The 20336-nt window shown below is 36.8% G+C and overlaps 1 protein-coding gene across 2 annotated transcripts in view; it reads right to left on the bottom strand.

Annotated features, from left to right (window-relative positions):
* LOC106870489 (dynein axonemal heavy chain 7) overlaps positions 1–20336 on the bottom strand; it is a 255489-nt gene that overhangs the window by 197271 nt on the left and 37882 nt on the right. The window contains exons 12-18 of one of the 2 annotated variants that reach the window (XM_089359463.1): positions 14472–14650; positions 12403–12538; positions 11647–11766; positions 11250–11456; positions 8905–9026; positions 5491–5761; positions 5000–5185 (exon numbers count right to left, since the gene is read on the bottom strand). In XM_089359463.1, the coding sequence (XP_089215589.1) occupies positions 5000–5185; positions 5491–5761; positions 8905–9026; positions 11250–11456; positions 11647–11766; positions 12403–12538; positions 14472–14650 (1221 nt within the window). The remainder of the gene's footprint in view (positions 1–4999; positions 5186–5490; positions 5762–8904; positions 9027–11249; positions 11457–11646; positions 11767–12402; positions 12539–14471; positions 14651–20336) is intronic. The other variant, XM_089359464.1, reaches the window with a different exon arrangement.

Consider the following 20336-nt stretch of genomic DNA (forward strand, 5'->3'; position numbering starts at 1 on the left):
AGAAATAGCGGGTTAGATGTCCTATTATAGGCATCTCTGCATTTTAAATGAATAATACATAGTCTATTGACTGTTTTTTACTCTCGCTAGACCACTGGTGGTAAATAAAATTTCTAAAAAAATTTTTTTGCTACCCTGTAATTTATATATATATATATATATATATATATACTCTTTACTCTTTTACTTGTTTCAGTCATTTGACTGTGTCCATGCTGGAGCACCACCTTTAGTTGAGCAAATCGACCCCAGGACTTATTCTTTGTAAGCCTAGTACTTATTCTATCGGTCTCTTTTGCCGAACCGCTAAATTACGGGGACGTAAACACAGTGACCAAACAACATAGTCCTGGCTGTACAAAAAGATGTGGTGGACAAAGTTAGATCATTATTAATCATAGATGTGTCTGCCTATGTCAGTCAGTACTGACCCTGGGCTCAACAACAACAACAACAGCAGCAGCAACAAGAAGAACAACAATGACAGTGGTGGGACGATGGTGATGATGGCTGGTAACAGCACTGCTGTCAAATAAGAAAAAGAATCAACTGTGACCTTTTAAAGTGTTGTTGGGTTACCATGAAATGTTACAGTTTCATGCTGTGTGTGTATTTGTAAGCATGAGTGTGTGTGTGATGCATATGCATGTGTCTGCACATATATGCAAATGTATTTGTTTGTACGGGTTTCAGTGCATGTTTGTTTATGTGTATGTTCATGTGAGTGTTTGTGTGTGCATGTTTATGTGTGTGTGTATATGTGTGTGTGTATATATGAGTGTGTTTGCGTGTGCACACATGCGCAAATATGTGTGTTTATATGGGTTTCAGTGCATGTTTGTGCATGTGTATGTTCATGTGTGAGTTTTCAAGTGTGCATGTGTATGTGTGTGTGCATGCATGTGTGTGTGTGTGAGTGCGGCCATATTTACATGTTTGTAATAAAACTTTGACAAGGAAGAGGTAAACAAGTCCGGTATGCGTCAAGAAACTACACACAGATAACTGTCCATTCCCAGTGCATTACTTTTTCTCATACAGCTAGACATAACAACTGCCATTTTAAGGCTGGCCTTCCTAAGTGCAAATCACACTCAACCACAGTAACCATTGAAGATACCATCCTCTCTGTTTTATCCACTGATATTAATAAACAAAACTTAAGAACTGTGAGCTGGCAGAATTATTAGTGTGCTGGACAAAAAGATCATCAGCATTTCGTCCTTCTGAGCTTAAATGCTGCTGAGGTCTACTTTGCCTTTTGTCCTTTAGAGCAATACTACTCAATGTGGTGGTCCACGGACCGGTGTCAGTCCGCGAGCCATCAGCTTCTGGTACGCAACGAGTCACCAGAAAAGAAAGTAACATTATAAAATGCTTATGAAATGCTTATAAAATGCTTATGTAATATTTGTATTATTTGTTTACAAAATAAATATAAGATAAAAAACAAATTGTCAACTTTTATAATATTCATTATATATATATTGTTTCCGGTATAAATTAATATTACTAAGAAATATTACTGGTCCCTGGCACATTGGAAAAAAAAAAACTGCCAGTACGCCACATCAGATAGTTTGAGAAGCACTGATTTAGGGGTCAATGAAATAAGTACTAGTTGAGCACTGGGGTTGATGAAACTAAGCAGCCCTCTCCCTCAAAATATCAGGCCTTGTGCTTATAGTAACAAAAGGATACTGATTTCAAATTTTGGCAAAAAGCCAGTGATTTTGTGGGGGGTGGGATAAGTAGGTCGGCTACATCGACTCCAGTGCTCAACTGGTACTTAATTTATCAACCCCAAAAGGGTGAAAGGCAATGTTGATCTTGGAGGAATTTGAACTCAAAACGTAAAGATGGATAAAATGCCACTAAGCAGTTTGCCCAGTGTGCTAACGATTCTGTCAGCTCAGAATTTAATATAATCTATACACAGAATAGCCTTGGGCCTACCCCCGCCCCCCAGTAGTCAACTGGTACTTTATTTTATCAATCCCAAAACAATGAAAAGTGAAATTGGCTTTGGTGGAATTGAACACAAAATATAAAGATGGACAAAATGCCACCAAGCAGTAGCCACGGCAGTCGCGAGAGTAATGATATTCAAAATTTGTCAAAAGAATTTCAATTTCCGAAAAGATATTGTCAGCCTTTAACAGAAAAAGAAAAAGATTTTTCTCCTCAAATCACAGATAATAATAATCTATAGATCATCAATCATAAATCATAAACAAACAAGCAAATGTAAAAAGAAAACAAAAACAAAACTGAAAAAAAAAAACAACCAAAAAAAAATCAATAAATTTGATTATTAATTCTTGATCTCACATTAAGCTGAAAATGGTAAATTCCCAGTTCTATATGAAACCTTAGAATTATATTAAAAGATGTGATGAAATGTTGAAGGATTGACAACTTGTTATTGGTCTTATTTCTGCTTCTTAACTTTGCTAGGCATCGATTAACTCTCTCTTTGTTGTTGGCGAATTACTCTGTGATGCAAACTGCTATTAACCCTTTAGAAAAGAAGAAGCTTACCAATATGGCTGTATAGCTAAACTAAAGCAGACAGAATCATATTTATGAGATAAAAGAGAACAAAAAAAAAAAAAAAAGATATTGATGAATGAATGAATGAATATATAGATGTTGTCATTTAAAAAAACTGGGGGGGGGGAAATATCCTTATCTCTCACTTGTCAAAGAAAAGCATGTATGTGTGTGCATGTGTATAGACATACATATTTGTAAGATATATATATATATATATATACATATACATATATACACATATATATGCATAATATATATGTATACATATACATATATATATATATATATACATATATATATACATATATACACATATATATGCATAATATATATGTATACATATACATATATATATATATATATATATACATATATATATACATATATACACATATATATGCATAATATATATGTATACATATACATATATATATATATATATATATACATACATATATATGCATAATATATATGTTAATATATATATGTGTGTATATATGCATGTACATATGTATGTATGTATATAATATACAAATATGTACAGAATCAAACACATCCATATTCTATATATATATATATATATATATATACAAAAATATGTATGTATGTATATATAAAGAGAGAGAGAGAGAGATGAAGAGAAAGAGATATTATAGACACATAGGCAGGCACACACACACACACACACACACATGAAAAAATATAGCTGTAATACATCCTTGCAGAGATTGTTGCTGTTTTCTTTCTCACTGATAAATCGCTAACTTCAGAAATCAAACCAGATTACTAAAAACGAGCTAAAAGCAAGGATGTTGTGCATGTGTATGTATATGTGTACATATACATATACACATGCACACACACACACACACACACACAACCACATAGTAGTTCAGTATATATCAGGAAGGGTATCCAGCCATAGAAACCATACCTAAGAAGACATCGGAGTATAATGCAGTCTTTGGACTTATCAGATCCTGTCAAACTCTCCAACCCATGGCAGCATAGAACATGGATGTTAAATGATGATGATGATGATGATGATGATGATGATGATGATGATGATGAAAATGATGATGATATATAGCAAAAGCCATTTGCTTCCCACTGCTAGGTAAAAGTTGTTTAGTTGTACCATGGATTTTATAAAAACATATCATTTAAAGCTTTAGAAAATCCATATTGGCATTCCGCATTTTTTTGTTTTTTTTTTACTGTTCTCGTTGCGGATGTTTTGTTAAATATGTGAATCATATGTTATCTGATATTCTGGAGGTTTGATTTAATGCTTATAGAATAATTGAGCCAATCTCTGAGGCCACCATTTTTGTTTTGACTTTAAATTGATTTCCAGTATGTTATGAAGTCAATAAGGTTGTGAACCACTGACTGATTGATTGATTGATCGACTGATCAATACATACATACATACATTCATTCATACATACACACCATACATGCATGTATGCATACATACATATACACATACCATACATGCATGCATACACAAACACCTACCAGACAAACAATAACAGGCAAAAAGGAATGTATTTATATGATAGAAAGTTGCATATATAAGCTCTATGATGGAACCAAGGCTTGATCACATCATGTAGTTTCTACATGCAGCTTTCTCATGTAAATATGTTTCTTACACTTGTTTCTGTGTGTCTGTCTTTCTTCTTCCCTATCCACTTGAAGATGGCCGTTATTCTAGCCTACTTCATTAACTCCATTCTACCTAACATTGATGAAGAAGTTGTGTGTGTGTGTGTGTGTGTGTGTGTGTGTGTGTGTGTGTGTGTGTGTGTGTGTGTGTGTGTGTGTGTGTGTGTGTGTGTGTGTGTGTGTGTGTGTGTGTGTGGACATAAATATGTTGTACTACACTTACACAATTTTCATATCTTAGCATCTGAAGCAACTGGAGATACAATAGCTTGACCAAAAGAACCGGCTATTGCAAGCAAAATTAAATATTGAAAAAAAAATGCATTTGGCCAAATTTGGACATATGACAGTTTAACATAATAGCAATGATATATAGTCACTTCAAATAAACGAATAATAAAATTTACAGACAAGAGGACGTTTACAAGGAATGTATTTGTTTAATGCTCAGTAAAAACAGAGTGTTTTTGATATTTTGAACATAGCTCTTCATCAGAAAGGCAAAAGGGAAAAGTACAAAGAAGGAAATGAAATCACCAACATGCTTGACCTTTTATTCTTCCTTACACAAAAACAGTGGGCCAAGGGATTGGCCCAATTGTCCGAAAAGGGTTAAATCAGACCAATGAACTGCAATATCTAATAGCACATATACAGCATACTCGACTACAAAAAAAAAAAAAAAAAAAATCTGAAGAATTTAGTGATGGTCTGTTTTGGCAAAATGAAGTTGAAGAATTCAATACTAAATACAAACAGACTTTCCACTCACCTTTGAAGCACCGACACTTATTGTTTCAAAATCTTCCAAATCTTCTTCTAACTCATACTTTAGCACTTTGCGAAGTGTTGTTCCGGTGTCAGGGGTGAGATTGAAACTCACCAATTCTGACATGCGCTCCCAGTGACGTGGCCTCATCCCAGGGTTACACATTATTGTTATTAGAGGAATGTTTTTCTGAAATACAAAAAAAAAAAAACAGTGAAAAACGGGTCAACTCAGAATTACATCAATTAAAATATTTGTTAATTAAAATCTTTTATCATTTATCGTTTACTTGTTTCAGTCATTGACCTGTGGTCATACTGGAGCACTGCTTCGAAGGACTTCTACCTAGCCAGCTCCTGTCAAACTGTCCAACCCATGCCAGCTTGGAAAACGGACATTAAATGACGATGATGATGATGATGATGATGTTAACCATGATGTCGATGATGATGATTATGACAATGATAATGATGAATAAAGTCACTGTTGCCTACCTTGAATTGTTTCAGTTCCTCCAGCACCGTATCACACACCCTGGGTCCTACAGGTAGATGCAGCTCCTCTTCGGGCTCCAACTCATCTTCTTCCAGTACCATCATTCTCCTCTTTCTCTTCTTCTCCCTCTCCCGCTCATCCTTCTCCATCACCAGTTTCTTTTCCTTTGTCTTGAATATTTTATGCAGCTTGTAAATCTCTCGGGTAAACTCTTCCACGCTTTTTTCAACGTCGTCAGAATTCAGCTCCAGGAATGACCCATCCATCCACCTGCAATCACAGCAATTCTTGGATATTAACAAAATGGAAGGACACAACGAAGGCTAAAGATCCTTCTCATGTCGTATAGAGTCACAAGACCAGTTTCCCAGTCTCTGGGACATATATATATATATAATCCCTCGCCCTAGTCCGTTACAGGATTAAACATTTTTTGTCAGCTGAGTGGACTGGAGCAACATGAAGTCAAATGATTCGCTCAAAAACACCACACATCACCTGGTCACGGAATCGAAATTGCAATCTTAGGATTAGGAGTCCAACACCCTAACCACTGAGCCACACATCTCCACTTGAATAGACAGGACCAATGTGAAACAAATAGTTCTGTGCAAGAACACAAAGCATCACCCTGTCCAGGAATCGAAATTGCAGTCTTAGGATCATGAATCCAACACTCTAACCACTAAGCCATGCACGTCCACAGCAAAACAGAAAATTTAAAAAGCTAAATGCCAACATAAGTAACCCTCCTTCAAAACAAGCAAGTGAACTCTGAACTAAAGCAGGGGTTTCCAAATTCAACTAAATTTACATCCCCTGGGGTAAATTTGATGATTCTGGATTTTTCATTATTTTCTGAGTTGAAATGTTGCCAAAGTCGACTTTCTCTTTCATCCTTTCAGAGGCAATAAAGTAAGTACCAGTTGTGCACTGGGGTAATATAATTGCCTAGTCTCCTAGTTTATTTTCTGTCTTATATTTGATAAAGGGAAGCTTTCTCGAAAATAATAGAAGCATTAAACAATCTATGTAGAGTGAAACATTATCTTGTCTTTGTCATTACTTTGAGGTCATATTAAAAAACATTTGTGTTTACACACACACACACGCATGTATATGTATGAGTACATATATGTGTATATATGTATACATATCATCATCAGCATCATTATCATTTAACATCTACTTGCTATGCTGGCATGGGTTGGATGGTTGGACAAGAATTGGCAAGCCAGAGGACTCTATTAAGCGCTATTGTCTGTTTTGACAGGGTTTCTACAGCTGGATGCCCTTCCTAACATGTGCGTGTCTGTGTCAATAGAGGGAGGTTGATAGATAGATAGACAGACAGACAGACAGGCGGCGAGCTGGCAGAAATGTTAGCACGCCGGGTGAAATGCATAGCAGTATTTCGTCTGCCACTATGTTCTGAGTTCAAATTCTGCCGAGGTCGACTTTGCCTTTCATCCTTTCGGGGTCGATTAAATAAGTACCAGTTACGCACTGGGGTCGATATAATTGACTTAATCCGTTTGTCTGTCCTTGTTTGTCCCCTCTGTGTGTAGCCCCTTGTGGGCAGTAAAGAAATACAATAGATAGATAGACAGACAGACAGAGAGATGTAAATATGCACATATCTTTCATTGAAATACCTATTAGCAGTGAATATAAGAATTAAAGAGATAACAGAAAGATTGGTGCTTTATGAATGAATTCCCTTGTTGATATTTGTCCTACATTGAATCGAAGCAGACCTGTTAGCCAATGACACAACTGTTCACATTTTGAGATATGAGATGAAGAAAAGAAGAGATATCGAGTGATATCATTGCAAGCAGTAATTTGATTAAAGTTTTGCTAAATATTAACGAGCTACTGGCCTCGATATAATCAGCTATATGTCCCTCACCTGAATAATATTAGTGGTATTGAACATATGCTAAAAATCCTTATTGTAATGTGTCTCGCTATAATGGAGCAAGATGAAGAATATCGATCGATATCCACCAGTGCACGAATAAAATATCCAATAGATAGTCTATTGAGATATTGATTGATTTTATTGCTAATAGTAATTGGGATTAAGAGTGGCTAAGTACAAAAGTGGGATACATACTTTGTTAATTTAGATGCAAGCTAACTGTGAAATGTGGTGAGTTGGTGAGATATTTACCATACAATCCAGACAAAAGAATCGGCAATCTTCAAAGATGGAATTGTGAATTATTTATTCATCACGTAACAGTGTCCAGTATTTTCTTCTGGGATGGACATAACACTGTCAGTACACACACCCACACACACATGGAAGCACACATAAAAACACACTGACAAATACATTAACATACACACACATGCATAAGCACCATATATGATCACTTAGACACCACAACACTTGTATGCATACACACAAACACAAACATACACACACATAAAAAAAAACTCATTCATGAATATATTAATACACATGCATAATCACCACAGACAATCAGTTAGACCCCCTCAAATACAATGATGCAAAACACTTGCATGTGTACACACACACACACACACACACACACATAACTCAGAGAGATGACATAATGTTAATTATATATGTATGTGTGTATTAATTCACCTGAAGCATACAGAGTGGATTATGCATATGTTGTTGGCCCTCCGTTGCTTACGACGTCGAGGGTTCCAGTTGATCCGATCAACGGAACAGCCTGCTCATGAAATTAATGTGCAAGTGGCTGAGCACTCCACAGACACGTATACCCTTAACGTAGTTCTCGGGGATATTCAGCGTGACACAGAGTGTGACAAGGCTGACCCTTTGAATTACAGGCACAACAGAAACAGGAAGTAAGAGTGAGAGAAAGTTGTGGTGGAAGAGTACAGCAGGGTTTGCCACCATCCCCTACCGGAGCCTTGTGGAGCTTTAGGTGTTTTCGCTCAATAAACACTCACAACGCCCGGTCTGGGAATCGAAACTGCAATCCTATGACCGCGAGTCCGCTGCCCTAACAATAAAAAATACAAACCGACACAACTTTCTCATGAAGCACCCACATGGCCAATTGCTATAACCAAATCTCTTGCCAACTGAGATTCTTTCCTTCCTGGGCAGTTGTCTATAAGGTGACTTTTAACTCACTTGATGTTATTGCAAGGACTTACAACAACCGATTTCAAGAGTAGGTTTACCCAGCACATGCACTCCTTCAAGCCCAGAGACAAGAAACACCACCACCACCTCCACCACTTCAGTTGCTGCTACAACTACTTTTAGAGCTACTGCTGCTGTTGCTACAACAATAGTGACTACTACTACTACTACTACTACTACTACTACTACTACTACTACTACTACTACTACTACTCCTATAGTGAAAATGAATGAGGTTGAAGCAAAACAAAGAACCAACTTTCTCTCTGACTTCTGCCATTTAACAATAACAGCGAAGAGTCTGACAAATGGATCGAGGAGTGTCGTGATTTCTTCAATGTCTGGATAATGAGTCAGTGGGTACTTGTATAGTACTTCTTCCTGTAAAAAGCAAAAGAAGAAGGCAATAAAAACAAAGGGAGGTAAAACTGTATTACATAGACAAGTAAGGGAAATGGTTAGTTCACATTACTCCATAGGGAGCATGAAGCTGGTTTCCCTGTCTCTCTGATGTATATATTCCTCCCGTGATAAGATGCTGATCTCTCACAGAATTATCCATTTATAACAGCTGAGTGAACTGGAATAATGTGAAACGAAGGGTTTTGTTTAAGAATATAATGCATTGCCCAGTCCAGGAATTGAAACCACAATCTTACAATCATGAGTTCAACATTCTAATCACTAAGCCACAGTAAGGGCTATAAAATTATTGCTGTGTTGGACAAAATGTCTTGTGGTATTTAGTTATGGACAAACTGCAGCCATGGAACTTTCTGAATGGCATGCATAATGAAAGATTATCTTGACTTTTTTTTTTGAGTAATGCAGCCCACCTGATGATGATCCATGACTCCTCCAGCCTGTTTTGGCTTGGTTGCTCTTGCCTTCTTTGGATTCTGAACTTAAATCTTGCTGAGGCTAGCTTTAACTTCCATGTTTTATCCAAACTGATAAAATTAAGTACTGATGTAATTTTAATTATTTGCAACCTCCCTCATATAAACTCTCCCTATGTGGTCAAGCAACTATACAGAGGGTGCCTTTCAATGGTCATATGACCTGCTAGAAGTAGCAACCAAAATTTTCTCGAACATTCCCTTGTCTTTTGAAGAACAATAAAATGATATACTAAATCAGTTGTTCTCAACTATTTGGGGCCCAAGGATCCCTTTGGTCCCTATTTTACTTGGCTGGAACCCTAATAGCCATTTGTTTTTTTACTTTTAAATCCTATTATAATTTTATAATCAAATATTATTAGGAATTGTAAAAAAAGTTGTTAAAATATTTTGTAGCAGCAGGAGTGGCTGTGTAGTAAGTAGTTTGCTTACCTACCACATGGTTCCTGGTTCAGTCCCATTGTGTGACACCTTGGGTCTTTACATTCTTAGTTCAAATTCTTCCATGGCCTTTTTTTCCCCCCTCTCTTCCTCCTCTATCAACAGTACATCTCTGTGTAGAAGTTACTTTCCATTCTCATTCCCCCTCCATGTCTTTCTCTTTATCAATTATCTATCTTTCTTTCTATCTATCTATCTATCTGCCTGTCTGTCTATTTATCTATCTATCTATCTGTCTATTTATCTATCTATCTATCTATCTATCTATCTGTCTATTTATCTATCTATATATCTATCTATCTGTCTAGTTATCTATCTATCTATCTATCTGTCTATTTATCTATCTATCTATCTGTCTATTTATCTATCTATCTATCTGTCTATCTATCTATTTATCTATCTATCTATCTAACTGTCTGTCTATTTATCTATCTATCTATCTAACTGTCTGTCTATTTATTAATCTATCTATCTGTCTATTTATTTATCTGTCTGTCTATCTACTTATCTATCTCCCTGACCTCAGCACATCTCTTTCTAAATGTCTGTCTGTCTGTCCCACTCTTCTTCTTTCAGTTTGTCTTCACTAACCTTCTGTCTACAGCACATCTCTTTCTGTATGTCTCTTCTTTCTTCTACTCTCTCTCTCTCTCTCTCTCTCTCTCTCTCTCTCTCTCTCTCTCTCTCACTTTCATCCTCTGCCTATGCACATCTTCCTTTATGTGTCTCTCTTCTCATTCTTTCTCTTCTGTCTACAAAACATTTCTTTCCATATATCTGTTATTCACCACTTTCCCCACTTCTCATCCTATATCTATCTCCCCATCAATCTACAGCACCTTCTTTCGCACATGTCTCTATTTCCTTCTGCCCCTCTGTTACCCTTCTCTTCACTACATGTTTCTCTAGGTCTTCCACTCTCTTTCTCTGCTTTATATACATCTCTTCTTACACTTGCCTCTTTCTGCATGCATGTCTCTTCATCTGTCTCCATCTACAACATGTATTTTTCTATATGAATGCCACTCCTGTCCCCTATATTCTCCCATCCTCCATTTACATCCCTTAAATCAAATGATAGTTAGCCTACTGTTCTGATCCCAGATGCTGTCAGTCTGTCTGTCTGTCTCTCTCTCCCTCCCTCCCTCCCTCTCTCTCTCTCTCAAACTTGTATGCCCCTCCCTCCCTCTCTCTCTCTCTCTCTTTATTCCCCTTCTAGTTTTATTCCTTTACATCATACATCAAATGGTGACAAACCAACCTTGTTGATCCAAGCAACTTGTGTTCTTGCTTCATTCAACCGTTTCTGTACTGTAGCGCCGTCTTTGATGTATTGCTGCATCATGTCAAGTTCACCAAAATCATTGAATTCATCAACACGGTGCCTCAACTTTGTCAATTCCAATACCAACTTCTCTCGGCGTTCCAGCAATATCTTCTCTCCCCTCTGCTTATAGAAGTCCATCAACTTCAAAAAAAAAATCATAAATAAACAGATGATCAGCTCTTCATTATTAGCAATATATTATTTTCATTATTAACAACATATTACCATCAAGTCACTGAATACTGGGTGTTTGAATACATATTCAATGACACTAATGTTTGTTAATTCCTTTATGTTTGCTAACTGCCAAAAAAATAGGTGATCAACTCACATCTTCATCAAAAGCCGCATTAATGTTTTCTGGCCATGTCAGGACTATGGCATTCAGTTCAATGTCTTCTTCTGAGAATTGGTAATTATCAACCAGGTATGATAGTCTCTTCTGAATTTCCTTGAAAAGAACGAGTGAAAAAAATAAGGAAAACCAGGATTGAATCAGAGGCATATATTCATTTAAATAACAGTTATAAAGTAGCAAACAGTTAAAAAGTATAAACGAGTATTTATAAAGTATTTTTAAAAAAACAAAAAACAAAAAAAACAGTAATAACTTGCCTTGCAGTCATGTTGTTTCAGGTTCAGTCCCACTGCATGGCACCTTAGGCAAGTATCTTCTACAATTGCACTGAGCCAACCAATGTTTTATGAGTGAATTTAGTAGATGGACACAGTGGAAGTTTGTCATATAATGATCATCATCATCATCATTATCATCTAACATCCATTTCCCATGCTAGCAAGAGTTGGCCAGTTTGACAGGAGCTGACCAGCTGAAGGGCTGTTCATGGCTCCATGTTTGATTTAGCATGGTTTCTACAGCTGGATGCCCTTCCTAACACCAACCACCGAGGACTAATGAAGGAAACTCACAGATCTATTATTACTCAAAAGGTAATTATCCTCTCTTGATTGTGTTCCCCTGACCACATAAACGGTCACTGTCTCCATGAGATGAGGTTTCTTATCCACAATTAGCACAAAGATACTCACAAGCCAGTTGCCGTATATTTTACTGTAGACTACTTACTTTGATGTGTAAGCCCAGATTTGTCAGCCCAACAGACTGAGTATATTCCACAAAATTCATCATGTCCATTAATTCTTCGCTGGTTTCTGGCTCTTTCTCAGCTCTCTGCTTGATATGCTCGAATTCCTGGCGAATCCTGCAGTAGCAACAACAACAACGACAACAACATCATCATTGCTGTCATACACATCATCAGAGACAACAATATCCTCTTCATTCTCCTCCCCACCATCATTATTATTATTACATCATACAACAACAGCAGCATTATCATCCCCATACCATCACCATCATACAACACACAACAGCAATATCATCATCATCATAAACATCACCAGCAAGAAAAACAACAATACCACCACCACCACCACCACCACCATTAACCTCATCACCATCCACAGTCACAATCATCGTCATCATAATCATCATTTTCCATGCATGGATTATACAGCTTAACAGAAGCTGGCAAGGCCAGGTTTGACACCAAGTTCCATAGTCTGTTTTGCCTCAGATTCTAATGCAGGATGCCCTTCCTAATGCCAACCACTTCACAGAACAAACTGGGTGCTTTTTACATAGCACTAACACCAGAGCTTTTTATGTGGAACCATCACCAATAATTTTTACATAGTGCTAGCACCAGAGCTTATGTGGCACCATCACCAATGTTTTTGACATGGCGTCATCACCAGTGCTTTTTACATAGCACCAGCATCAGTGCATTTGACATGGCACCATCACCAATGCTTTTTATGTGGCACCAGCACCAGTGATAATAGATACATACAAAATGTATACAAAATATGTAGTTTGCTCACAGTTTTTAACATCTATGCTGTGGAATGTAAACCAATGTAAATAAATATTGTTATTCTCTTCACATGCAGACAAGCAAAGGAAATAACCCTGACATGTGCAAACTAACACGATGTAAAAACCCTGCTGTCTCTCATTAATATCTTTCCTGTCAACTTTTCCCCAAAGAAGAACTGTCCAAAATGTTGGATTTTCCACTCCCCCATAGCAAGTTTACTATATTCTTTTTATTGATTTTTACCAAATAATACAATTCTTGCCGATACAGCCAACATCAGTTTTTGTGGAGTCTGTCTGATCATGTATTTGTATTTGTTTACTTTCGACCGCATAGGTATTAAAAAACTGTAGGCTGGCTGTATCAAATTTATCTTGGATTTTCTAATTCATACTGTTTGTGAATAAACTGTTTAAGTATAACTAATAAATGTATCGGTACAGGCGTGACTGTGTGGTAAAAAGCTTGCTTCCCAACCACATGGTTCTGGGTTCAGTCCCATTCTTGGGCAAGTGTCTTCTACTATAGCCTCGGGCTAACCAAAGCCTTGTGTGTGAATTTGGTAAACGGAAACCGAAAGAAACCCATCATATATATATATATGTATATATCTGTGTGTGTGTTTTTGTGTCTGCGTTTGTCCCCAAATCACCATTTGAAAACTAGTGATGATGTGTTTACGTCCCTATAACTTAGCAGTTCAGCAAAAGGGATCAACAGAATAAATACTAGGCTTTAAACAAATAAGTCCTGGGGTCAATTTGTTTGACTAAAACCCTTGAAGTCAGTGCTCCAGCATGGCTTCAGTCAAATGACTGAAATAAGTAAAAGAATAAAAGAATACATTTATGGTGAGTATTATAAATGTATATATTTATTGTCTTGTCTGGGTAAAAACAATAGACTGCAATTGATGAGTGAGACTCCAGCTTGGGAGTTAAAGAGTTTCAGTTCATCCACTTTAGCTGGGGATGGTAATACCTTTCAAGGTCCCTTGAATAGTAGGCAATGGTCCTGTGGCTAAGAAGTATAGGATTTAGAGGAAGGCCGACTCCTAGACATGCATGGTGTGGAAGATTTGCATTGATCCAGGTAAATCCCCAGACAGAATAAACTGATTGGACAGAATGCTACATGGTATTTGATAAAAGCACAAACACAAAACCAATAGCGAAAATGAAGCATAAATTACATGAAATGGTTCAATCCCCAGGATGAAATAGTATAACAGTATAACAATAACACATTTCCTTACCACAAGTTCTCTTTCCGATGATCTGCAGCGACTTTATAGAGGAGTGTTTCAGCATGTGCTCGAGCAACCTTCACAAGTCCAAGTTTGAGATCTTCGCAATCCAACTGGATCATATCAAACTGTTTGATTCTTGGTAGGCCCAGGATTTTGTAAGCAACGTTTTGGAAATGACCAATGTACTAGAAGAAAAAGAAAAATGTAAAGAAAAAAAAACATATCAGGTTTGATAAATTAATTCTGCTTATATCACGATCATGTTATGGTGACATACGTCACAGCTTTCATGCACATGTTGATGACTTCCAGAACATTTCTGATGATCTCTGCCACAGATCTGATGGCCTTAGTCAAAAACTTGATGTCCTCTGCCACAGTTCACCATGGTGTACAAAATGCAAAAGTGAATGACACAGGCAAACTTATGACTGAAAACTTAAGACCATTCATTCACATCATGTCAGTTCTGACAAATCCACCACCACTATCACTTAGTGGTATGGCATCATTGTTAACATAACCCTCATCATCAATATTTCATCCACATCATGATCATTATCAACACTATCATCAAATTCCACCTGACCCATGCAAGCAGGGATGGTGAATGTTGTTTTAAGGGTACAGATTGTGATTCTGAGGAAAATTTAGCTGCTAATTCTAGAAGTTTAAGTATTTCCATAGAGGTTTCATGTAATTTACTTAAAAGAAACAACACTTCATTGGTTCTATTACTCCTCCCTTTCATTTAGTCTCACTTCTATTCTCTTAAAGCTGAATAACGGTAGGGTGGTTACAAACAGGATAAAATTCCACTTCAGATAGGAGAGTATTGTAGTTCGCTTGAAGCATTGTGTATCGTTTGTAATGAATAAAAAGTTTTGAATGGTACAACAATGCACTATAATACAAAAATGGACTATATACCTGTTGTAATTTAGTTATCCATAGTCCGATGATATTTTGGAATACAATTCCTTCTTCAGATATTCTTAGATGGAGTCGCTGCTATAATCGGTTATATCAGAACAAATAGCAGAACAATAATCGGTTATAGCAGCAACTCCATCTAAGAATATCTGAAGAAGGAATTGTATTCCGAAATATCATCGGACTCTCTTTACTCTTTTACTTGTTTCAGTCATTTGACTGTGGCCATGCTGGAGCACCACCTTTAGTCGAGCAAATCGACCCCAGGACTTATTCTTTGTAAGTCTAGTACTTATTCTATCGATCTCTTTTGCCGAACCGCTAAGGTACGGGGGACGTAAACACACCAGTATCGGTTGTCAAGCAATATTGGGGGGACAAACACAGACACACAAACACACACACACATATATTCATATATACATATATATGACAAGCTTCTTTCAGTTTCCGTCTACCAAATCCACTCACAAGGCTTTGGTCGGGCCGAGGTTATAGTAGAAGACACTTGCCCAAGGTACCACGCAGTAGGAATGAACCTGGAACCATGTGGTTGGTAAGCAAACTACTTACCACACAGCCACTCCTATGGATAACCAAATTACAACAGGTCTATAGTCCATTTTTGTATTATAGTGCATTGTTGTACCATTCAAAACTTTTTATTCTCCACTTCAGAGCTATACAATCTAATGAAGGGATCCTCTAAATGGTTGCATGCTAAAATTGGCAACTAAATCTCCCTCATATCACAATACTCTACAACTTTAAAAGAGAGAGGACAACACTGAACAGCCTTGTCAATGAGTTATGATTATTGTTTAACCCTAGGTAAACCATGATAGAACAGATTTATGATCAAAAGCATTTCCAGCCATTGACCGATATTTCTTTGAAGAGGTGTCTATGACTACTACATTATTTAATTCATCTTTTTCTTTCTCTAAAGACAGTGATGGGGGCAGGGGTGATTTATAGGAGATTTAGCTGCTATTTCTAGCAAAGCAAGTGGCCATGTAAATCTCCATTGTTTTGATTGTGTGAATGATGTAGTAACCATAGAGATACAAATGAAATTTATAAAAGAAAAATAAGTTAAATAAGAAAAACAAAACAAAAATAAAAGAATATCATAGCCATGTCTTTCTTCTTTTGCTTGCTCAATGAAGGGTGACCTGGGATTAAACAACAACAAAAGGGGGAGGAAGAGGAGGAGGAGGAGAAGAAGAAGAAGAAGAAGAAGAAGAGCAACAGCAACAACAACAACAATTTCACAACTTGGCCAGATTCTTCTCTTTCTGCCAATGAGGCAGGGGGAGCAAAGTAGGGGGGGGAGAGGAGACCGGAGAATGAAATATATACGGTAGAGAAGAACCAGTGCTTGGATTACTAAGCAAACAGCTTGTATGAGGATATATTGCATCAGCCTACAAGAATTGGTGGATGTTGTCTGAGACTTAATTGCCAAATATTGGCCAAAAATCAATATTATTGAGATTCACATTACTCGCAGGTGATAAAACAGTATTGATTATATTTGCTGCTTCGTTTCAAGGGGGAATTCAAAATAAACTATTTCAAATTTAAAAGTGACGTAAACAACTTAATGCTGCTACTACTTCTACTACAAGTGATAATCACCCTTTCTTATTTTGGCACAAGGCCAGCAATTTTGCGATGACATCAACCCCAGTGCTCCGCTGTTACTTATTTTATTGACCCCAAAAGGATTAAAGGCAAAGTTGGTTTTGGCTGAATATGAACTCAGAACATCAAGACAGACAAGATGCCGCTAAGCATTTTGCCTGGCTTGCTGCTTGAGTATAGTAATAATCATAATATAGTAATCCCTCAACTATTGTGGGTGTTAGGTTCCAAAATACCCTGCGATAAATGAAAATCCACGAAGTACAAACAGTACTGTACTGTATATTTTTTTTAATTATTTTTATAATTTGTATATATTTAGCTATAATACGTTAAAAGTCAGTTTGAATCTTGTTTGCTTGCAATGTTACTCAGCCAACTGGCACATAATGGGAAAATACTATGGTAAAGTTTACCCTGAAATGTTAATACGAATAGAATGAAACAAGTTTCGCGTAAATTGGAGCAGTAGTAATTGAGAAATTCGGGGTTTGGTGTATAAATACCCAAAACGGTGCATAATGGGAAAATGTTCCGAATATAACTTCATGCTGAAAGGGAAGAAACTCTAAGCTTTCGATTAAACAGTGATTTTGACAATGAAAAAATACAACTTGTTTCTTACAGCAAATGTTTCTATTTTCACTTTTGTTAAACACAATATCTTAATCATTCAGAAATATTTTTAAGTGAATGTGATTTCAAAAATGCAAGTTGTTTGTACAGTAAGTATTTATATCTTAAGCATCCAGTTTGGAAAAGGAGGATATGGAAGCTTAAGGTAAATCATTGGCAACTGTTACAAGAGCAAAGCAAGGGAGGTGCCTTAGAGAGAAGTAGCTACAAAAGTATCAAATTACTGAGCCAGCTTATGAAAATCACTGAAGGAGTCATAGCTCAATTAGGAAGAAAGTTAACCATTTTAGGCAAGGATGGGCCTACAAGGCAGTTGTGTGTGTGTGTGTGTGTGTGTGTGTGTGTGTGTGTGTGTGTGAGTGAGTGAGTGAGTGAGTGAGTGAGTGAGTGAGTGAGTGAGTGAGTGAGTGAGTGAGTGAGAGAGAGAGAGTATGTGTATGTATATATGTATGTATGTACGTATGTATGAATGCATGCATGCATAAACGTATGCATAATACTACACACAAATAATACAAATAACCCTTTCTTATGCTGACACAAGGCCAGCAATTCCAGAGGACAGGTTAAGTTGATTATATAGGAACAAGGCCTGACATTTTGAGGGAGGGGGCTAGTTGGTTTCGTTGACCCCAGTACTCAACTGGTACTTATTTTATTGATGCCAAAAAGGTGAAAGGTAATGTCAGCCTCAGTGGAATTTGAACTCAGGATATAAAGCTGGATGAAATTCCACATTTTGTTCAGAATGCTAATGATTCTGCCAGTTCACCACTTTACAAATAATCCTTTCTATTATAGGTGCAAGGCCTGGGATTCGTGGGGAAGGGGACAGTCAATCACATCGACCCCAGTATTCAACTGGTACTTAATTTATCGATTCCTAAAGGATGAAAGGCAAAATCGGCCTCAGCGGAATTTGAACTCAGAATGTAAAGATGGGTGAAATACCGCAAAGCAATTTACCTGGCATGCTAACGATTCTTCTAACTCGGCACCTTTAATCCTTTCTACTTATAGGCACAAGGCCTGAAACTGAAGGAAGGGTACAGTTGATTACATTGACCCCTCCCCCCTCCAGTACTCGACTGGTACTTTTTTCATCGACACTGGAGGGATGAAAGACAAAGTCAACCTCTGCAGGATTGAACTTAAATTGTAACAATGGATGATATGCTGGTAAGCAGTTCACCTGGCACACTAATGATTCTGCCAGCTGGCTGCCTTACCTTACAAATTAGTAGAAATAATGGAGAGTAACTAGCACCATGTATATTCCATGGTGTTGGTCACAGATCTGCACCTAGGTCACTGAAATTTTGCATAGGGGCACATTCTTACAAGATGAAGGTCGTTGATTATATTATTTTTTAGTTTTTTTCCACCAAGAAATCTGTATCCCCAAGCACTGTAATAATCACTGGAAAAGTTATTGATTACAGAAATAATTCATTTACAGTAATTACATAAATTAGCACAGTATTTTTCAATTAAAAACATTTTTCCAGAAAATAAAATAAAAAAAAATTGAGCAAAATTTCATTTTAGATTTGTATATTTTTTTTGGCCATTTTTTTTTTCTTTGTGAAGCTTAACTTGGACCATCTGCTGAATTGCTTGAATCTAACAATTCTGAATGAATTGGCATTCCTGGACCAACCTAAAGTGTGAGTATCTTTTCATAGCAATCCAAAATATGTGTTGAATTCATGCTTTTGTATTAACAACTTCATCAAAGACAGGTACTACAGCTTTCAGTTAGTACAACATACACACATTCACTTACATTGTCAAGTAATTTACATTACACAAACTGAGCATCGCTTTTACTGACTTATGGATAACTAACTGATAATATAGTCACATATATATGTGTATGTATATACATATGTGTGTGTGTGTATATATATATATATGAAATATAACGTGTCTTGAATGGCACAACAATGCAGAGTAAGCTATAGTAACTGTTATAATTTAATTATTCATAGTCTGATGTAATATTTTGTAACATAACTTAGAAGCAGTGCTGAGGATATGCCAACACACACGACCTTGAGACATGGCCGCCCTCACATACTTCCCATGAGGAATTCCAGAAGGAACTTCATGAGACCACTGCAGAGATGCTTCTCAAAAAAAATTTTCAGTAACAAATGGAAAACCGATTATAGTAGTGACTCGATCAATTCCTAGCAATATCTGAAGACGGAATTTTTATATTCCGAAATATCATATCATATCAGACTATGGATAAGTAAATTATAACTGTTATTATTGTCCACTCTGCATTGTTGTGCCATTCAAGACATGTTCTAACTCACAAACAATACACAATGCTTCAAGCAAACTACAATACTCTCCTATATATCTATGTATATATCTATCTATCTATCTATCTATCTATCTATCTATCTATCTATATATGGCATCTGGACATGGAGAATCTTCCTCGCAGCTTGAAGGAACTTGGTTTCCATGATGTTCATGTCATGTCTTAAAACCTTTATAATGTTAACAGAGCAATGAGCAGCAGTCATGATGTCAGAATTTTGATACCCAGCATGAACCATCATGATACAGGTAATGCCTCCCCAATATTCAGATGGCTTCCAGTCCTCAATATCAGCTAAGCTTTTTCTCAACTACAATTTT

This window comes from Octopus bimaculoides, chromosome 11 (genome assembly GCF_046866305.1).
Source record: "Octopus bimaculoides isolate indiv1 chromosome 11, ASM4686630v1, whole genome shotgun sequence".
NCBI lineage: Eukaryota > Metazoa > Mollusca > Cephalopoda > Octopoda > Octopodidae > Octopus > Octopus bimaculoides.